At 53.0% G+C, this 6,501-nt stretch overlaps 2 protein-coding genes across 2 annotated transcripts; one reads left to right on the forward strand and one right to left on the reverse strand.

Moving 5' to 3' along the window:
* Window positions 1–698: 698 nt before the first annotated feature.
* ENH_00022250 (hypothetical protein, conserved) lies at window positions 699–1,946 on the reverse strand (the record flags this gene model as incomplete). Its single annotated transcript, XM_013579577.1, has 2 exons — window positions 699–1,014; window positions 1,303–1,946. The coding sequence occupies 2 exons, from the start codon at window positions 1,944–1,946 to the stop codon at window positions 699–701; spliced, it is 960 nt and encodes a 319-aa protein (XP_013435031.1).
* Window positions 1,947–2,708: 762 nt separating this feature from the next.
* Window positions 2,709–6,290, forward strand: ENH_00022260 (coatomer epsilon subunit, putative; the record flags this gene model as incomplete). Its single annotated transcript, XM_013579578.1, has 9 exons — window positions 2,709–2,729; window positions 3,061–3,321; window positions 3,408–3,559; window positions 3,743–3,818; window positions 3,963–4,020; window positions 4,240–4,335; window positions 5,152–5,225; window positions 5,532–5,617; window positions 5,969–6,290. 9 exons carry the CDS (start codon window positions 2,709–2,711, stop codon window positions 6,288–6,290), a joined length of 1,146 nt encoding a protein of 381 aa, XP_013435032.1.
* Window positions 6,291–6,501: the final 211 nt, after the last annotated feature.

A 6,501-nucleotide genomic window follows, 5' to 3' on the forward strand; every position in this document is an offset into this window, starting at 1 on the left:
TGGCATTTCTGTTTTTGAATGTTTGTTTTTCCTTTTTTTCACTTTTATTTCTGTTTAGATATTTATTTATCCTTTTTTGATGTTTGCTTCTTTCAAAATATTTACTTATCCCCTCTTGCCATTCACATTTACTTTTCAAGTTTCAATCTGTTGAATTAAAAGCAAGAAGCAACTGAGAGGCAAGAAGGGAAGCGAAAGAGTGAAAAATAAGAAGCCTTTTAAAAGAAGTTTTCTGAAAAATAAATCAAACAATCCTCTTTAAACGTCTGAATTAGTTTCTAGCAAAAGCTAGCTAGCTAGCCAGCTGGCTAGCTAGCTAGCCAGCCAGATAGACAGCTAGCTAGCCAGCAAGCTAGCTCGCTGGCTAGTGAGGCTCCCCCGGAGACGCGTGCTGCGAATTATATGCTAGCCAGCTAGCTAGCCAGCTAGCGAGCCAGTCGGCTAGCCTGATAGCTAGCCAGTCAGCTAGCTAGCTAGCTAGCTAGCTAGCCGCTGCCTAATTAAGCTGGCAACCGCAGGCACAAAGTAGGTAGGTGTAGAGCTAGCCAGCCAGTCAGCTTGCCAGATGGCTGGCTAGCCAGTTATTGGCTAGCAAGCTAGCTAGCTAGCTAGCTACGCGTAGCCATTTAGCTAGCTAGCTAGCTAGCTGAATGGCTACGCGTGTAGGCAGCTAGCTAGCTGGCAGTGGCGCTAACAAGTCAGGAAGAAAGTATACGGCGGAGCTTTTCCCAGCGGCGGAGGGATTTCCAGGGCTGGTGCTGCAGCAGCAGCAGCTGCTGCTGCTGCTCTTGCTGCTGCCGCCAGGGGACGTGATGGTGGTGTTGCTGCAGCATGGAGCCTTCTTTTTGCTGCTTCTGCTTTGCTGCTGCTTCCAGCAAAGAAACCACAGCGGCAGCTGTTGCAGCAGAAGCAGCAGCAGCATGGATCACCAGCCGACACAGCTGCTGCCTGCTGCTGCTGCTGCTGCTGCGGGCGTGGTGAAGCACCGATATGTCTACTCCCAAGGCCCCCAGCCTGCAGCAGCAGCAGCAGCGGAAACATGAGCAGCAGCAACAGCAGCAACAACAAAAATGACGGCACTCGCAGTTCGAAGCAGCAGCAGCAGCAAAAGACGCAGCAGCAGCAACAACAGCAATAACAACACCACCACTTCGCAGCAGTAGCAGCAGCCATTGGAGCAGCAGCACTAAATAATACACAGCAGCAAAAGCAACAACAGAGCTAGCCTGAGCAGTAGCAGCAGCAGCAGCAGCAGAACCCTGAGCAGCAGCAGCAGCAGCAGCAGCAGCAGCAAGAACATACGCCTGCAAGTCTCTTGCTACGGCAAACAAGGTCGACTTTGGCTCCAACGCGCATTGGGTGTCAGCTAGCTGCTGCAGATACTCCTCTTCAAGCAGGCACAGTCCTTGCTGCTGCTGCTGCTGCTGCTGCTGCTGCTGCTGCAGCGGGTAGTGGCGGCAGCGCCCCAGGGCGCTGCAGCCCTGGGGATCCAGGTGGAAGTCCCCGCAGCTGCTGATGCGCCGCTGCAGCTCAGCTGTTGCTCCTTCTATTTCTGCTGCTATTGCTGCTGCTGCTGCTGCTGCATCTTCTGCTGCGGAAGAGCTGCTAGGCCCGTTGCTGCTGCTGCTCCTGCTGCTACTGCCCGTATTGCTGCTGCTGTTCTCGTCTGCTGAGTGTCTCACTGGGCTGCACAGATGCTCTGCGTGGAAACCTGCTGCTTCTGCTGCTGCCTCTGCTGCTGAGGTTGCTTCTGTTGCTGCTGCTGCTGCCACTTTCGCTGCATCTGCTGTTGCTGTGTCTTGCTGCTGCTGCTGCTCAGGTATATCGCCAGCTGATCTTGCGTTGAAGGGAGAAGATGCAGCAGGATCGTTCGATGCTGCTACCGCCATTGCTGCTGCTGCTGCTGCTGCAGCAGCGGCAATGTGCAAGGCTCTGGCTAGGCGCATGCTTGCTGCTGCAGCTGACAATCCACAGCTGCGAGTTCAGGATTTAAGCAGCTTAGGGTTTAGGATTTAGGGTTTAGGGCCTAGAGTCCCGCTTCCGTTGGGGTTTAAAGAGCTGCTGAACTGGCAGGCAATGCGTGAAACCCCTTGCTGCCTTGCTGCTGCTGCTGATGCAGCGCAGCTGCTGATGTTCTGCCGCCGCTGCAATAGATAGGCAACAGACAGCAGCAAACAGACAACACTGCAGCAGCAATAGCAACAAAAGGTGAGCAGCAAAGGTTGAAGAAGGAGGAAGGCTATGAAAGTCCTCAGCGAGAGCTGGTCTCGACCCCCCAGGGCCTTTCCTGCTGCTGTTGCTGCTGCTGCTGCTGTGTCTTGTTAGCATAAAAAGTGAACTTAGAGCCCTTAATAAATGAACGAAATTCAATAGATTAGATCCTGAGGTAACTTCTGGGAGGGCCTGCTGGTCGTGCTGCTGCTGCCCTTGCTGCTGCTGCCCTTGCTGCTGTTGTTGCATGCATGGCGACTCGGCAGCGGGGCGCTATCAGATCTGGCAGCAGCAGCAGCAGCAACCGCAACAGCAAATTAAATAAGATGAAATTATTTTAAAGGAGACGCAGAAAGGGAGGACAAACGAACTCCCGTACACTCCAAGTCGCCTTAGGCGGTCTGTTGCTGTCGGCTGCGCCTCCATAGCAGGAGCAGCAGCAGCAGAAGCAGCAGCAGCAGCAGCTCCAAAGGAAAATCTGCAGAAAAGCAGGAGCGATGAACAACATTCTATCAGAGGTACGTCTGCTGCTGCTCTGATGCAGCCAACCGGATGAGCAGCACAGCTCATCCGGTGCTGCTGCAGCTGCTGCTGCAGCTGCTGCTGCAGCTGCCACTGCAGCTAACTGAGGAAGGAAGCAGCGAAGCAGCAGCAGGCTCTTCAGCTTATGAGGGTACTGTGTTCGTATGGATTAATGCGGCAGCTGGGGCACAGGGAGCAGCGGCTGTAGCCGTTTTAGGAGCGGCAGCAGCAGCAGCGAAAGCAGCAGCAACAGCTGCCGCAGCAGCAACAACAACAGTAACAGAAGCATGGGATGCTCTCTGCGCGTTTGTGCTGCTGCTGCTTCAGCCGCTGCAGCTTTTCGCAGCTGGGTACTATGAGGCAGCAGGCTCCGCCGCTGCTGCTGCTGCTGCTGCAGCAAGAGCAGCAGACCCTGCTACGGAGCAGCAGCGAGAGTTCATTCAAGTCGCAAGCGAGCAGCTACTTCTGCTGCAGAAGCAAGAGCCCCGTCTGCTGCAGCAGCAGCACCCGCAGCAGCTGCATCGGCTGCTGACGCACAACAACCCGGCGATCAAGGCCTTGGCTCTGTTCCTGCTGCTGACCAGATATGTGAGTTGCTGCTGCTGCTGCTGCCTGTGAGCAAACTAGTGCGGACCCTTTCAATGCTGCTGTTGCTGCTGCTGCTGCTGCTGCAGTGCGGCCCGACACAGCAGCAGCAGCTGCAGAGCGAGTTGGAGGAGCTGAGCAGCACCTGCGCCCCCGCGGCATTTCTAGCAGCAGCAGCAGCAGCAGAAAGAGACCCTGCTGCTGCTCTTCGCATCTGCAGCAACTATTCTACAGACGAGCTGTAAGTGCCAGTTGCTGCTGCTGCAGCAGCAGTTGCTGCTGCCGTTGGTGTTGCACTCAGTGCCCAGCCCTGAAATGGAACAGAAACTCGTAGGTGTTGCTGCGGCTACATCATACTGCTGCTGCTGCTGCTGCTGCTTGCTGCTGCAACCTGCTGCTGCTGCTGCTGCTGTTACTGCTGCAGGCGCGCTCTACGGGTGCAGCTGCTGCTGCGGATACACCGCGACGACTCCGCCAAGGCGGAACTCGACTCTGAGATTGTGCGCAGGCCCTAAACCCTAAACCCTAAACCCTAAACCCTACGCCGTAAACCCTAGGCCCTAGGCCCTGAGCCAAAGGCCGAGGTAGACGCAGACCCGTTGGCTGTTCTGATTTGTTTGCTGCTGCTGCTGCTGCTGCTGCAGGCCTCAACAGCTTACGAGACGGCGGAGCAGTCCATTTCACGAGCTCTGTGCCAGCTCTGTGAGCGCTAGGGTTTAGGGTTTGGGGTTTAGGGTTTAGCGAATGCGGCGGTGGCTAGGAGGTCCACAGGCGCGCAGCCTCCCTGCACTTTCAAGGAAGTGTTGGCTGATCACTTTTTGGGATTTATTATCTTAAACTTTAATTATTTTAAATTAATTTAATACTTATTTTTGTTTTTATCTTTATTTTATTTTATTTTAATTTGCTGCTGCTGCTCAGGGAGCGGCGACTGCGCTGCTGCTGGCGCCTCGCTGGCCGACGCCGAGATTTCCCTCGTGCGCAAAGGGGGGGGCATTTCGGCAGTGATGGAAAACGGTGAGTTTGCATTTAAATTGGATTTATTTATTTCTAAATTGATAAAATTATTTATTATTTTAAATTATTTTTATTATTTGCAGCTATTTATTCTTGCTTTTTGCTGTTTGCTGCTTTTCTCGCGCTTGGCTGCCGCCCCCTGGTTCCGCTCTGCTGTGCCTTCTGTTCTTTTTTCTCAAACTAAATTAAATTAAATTAAATTAAATTCAGTTGAATTAATTCAAATTAGTTTAGTTCATTTCAGTTTAGTCTAATTTCGTTCCATTAGTTGTTAGGCTTTTATTTCATTTCTCTTCTTGCTGCCATTGATTTTATCAATATTTGCTCCGCTTAGATCCTTTTGGCTTTTCAATTTCATTCCGTCTCTTGTTTTCTGGCTTCTTTCTTGCCTTGTTTCCTTCGAATTTTTGAGCTAGCTAGCTAGCTAGCTAGCTAGCTAGCTAGCTAGCTAGCTAGCTAAATAGCCTGTTGGGCAATTCAAACTTGCTGGCTAGCTGCCAAGCTGACGAGCTAGCTGACTACCTAGCTGGCTGCCTTCAGAGCTCTCCAGTTAGGCACGGCGAAAAAGCTAGCTAGCCAGCTAGCTAGCCAGCTAGCTAGACAGCTAGCTAGACAGCTAGCTAGACAGTTAGCTAAACAGCTAGGTAGGCAAATAGCTAGGCAGCTAGCTAGCTAGCCAGCTAGCTAGACAGCTAGCTACACAGCAAGGTAGAAAAATAGCTGGGCAGCTAGCTAGGCAACTAGCTATGAAGCTAGCTAGCCAGCTAGCTAGCCAGCTAGCTAGCTAGCTAATCACGGCTTGTGGCTTGTGTTCAGCGCGCGCCGTCTGCGCGATGCAGCGAGGGGACTTTCAAACAGCAATTGAGCTGCTGACGAATTTACTCGCTGTTGTCGGTGCCGTTTGCTGCTGCTGCTGTTTGCTGCTGCTGCTGCTGTTTGCTGTTTCTGCTTTTTGCCGCCGCTGCTGTTTATTGCTGCTGTTTGCTTCCTCTCCGTCTCTTTTGCTGCTCTCTGCTGCTGCTGCATGCGTCTCTTTTGTCTCTGTGCTCGTTAGTGACTTTGCTCCTTTTCTTCCTCCGGGCTGCTGCTGCTGCTGCTGTTGTGCTGCTGCGGCTGCCAGCGACGCGCCTCCTGGTGTCCGCGCCGCCTTCATCGCGCTCCCGCTGCTGCTGCTGCTGCTGCTGCTGCTGCTGCAGGCGCCGTGGGATGAGACAGCGTTGAGCAATGCAGTTTGCTGCTGGCGGCATTTGCAAAAAGACAAAACAGCAGAAGAGTTATCTGAGTGCGTGGGGCTGTTGGAGTGTCTGTACACCCCAAGTTGCAGACACTGCAGGCACCACTCAGCAGGCCTTCTTTGCTCCATTTCTTTCTTTCTTTAAATTTATATCTTTAATTCTAATTTAAATTGCTAAATTATAGTCCAAGCATGATACCTCTTCTTTGGATTGGCTGTTGGCAGCATATCTAATGCGGCTGCCACATGCGAGGCGCTTTTTCATGTGCTGCTGCTGCTGCTGCCGCTTTGGTGCAATTAGTTTGCCTCCTTATTGTCTTGCTTTTCCCCTTCTTTGCTGCTGCTGCTGCTGCTGCTGCAGCCGCCTCCTGACAGAATTTCCGCGGAATTTCCTTTCAGTGCAGCGCCGGCGCCTGCGGGACGCATTTGCTGCAGAAGCAGCAGCAGACTGTCCCCTGTGAGCCCTTGCTGCTGCTCCAGCTGTTCGGTGCAAGAGCAAAGCAAACAGCAGCTGCTGCTGCAGCAACTGCAGGAGCAGCAGCTGCGGCAGCAGCAGCTGCGGCGGCTGCAGCAGCGGCAGTTGGAATGTTGCTGCTGTCCATGGGGTGCCTTTCTGGCGCTAGAAATTATTTTTTCTGGAAACGTACAACACACGAATGCCTCATTGCTGCTGCTGCTGCTGCTGTTGAGAAGTAGTTTGCTGCTGCGGCTGCTGCTCTGAAGGACTTCGCTGTTGCTGCTGCTGGCGCTGCTTCTAGTAAAGACCTGAAATGGGACGAAAAAGTCAAATGCAACGACAGCGCTGCTGCAGCAGCAACAAAAAAAACAAGCATATCGGCTGTTGCTGCAGCAGCATGTGCTGCAGCTGCAGCAGCACGAACAACTGCAGCAGCGTGCGCTGCAGCTGCCGCAGATGCAGCAGCTGCTGCACT

The sequence above is a fragment of the Eimeria necatrix genome, genomic scaffold (assembly GCF_000499385.1).
Source record: "Eimeria necatrix Houghton genomic scaffold, Enh_scaff178, whole genome shotgun sequence".
In the NCBI taxonomy this organism is placed as follows: domain Eukaryota; phylum Apicomplexa; class Conoidasida; order Eucoccidiorida; family Eimeriidae; genus Eimeria; species Eimeria necatrix.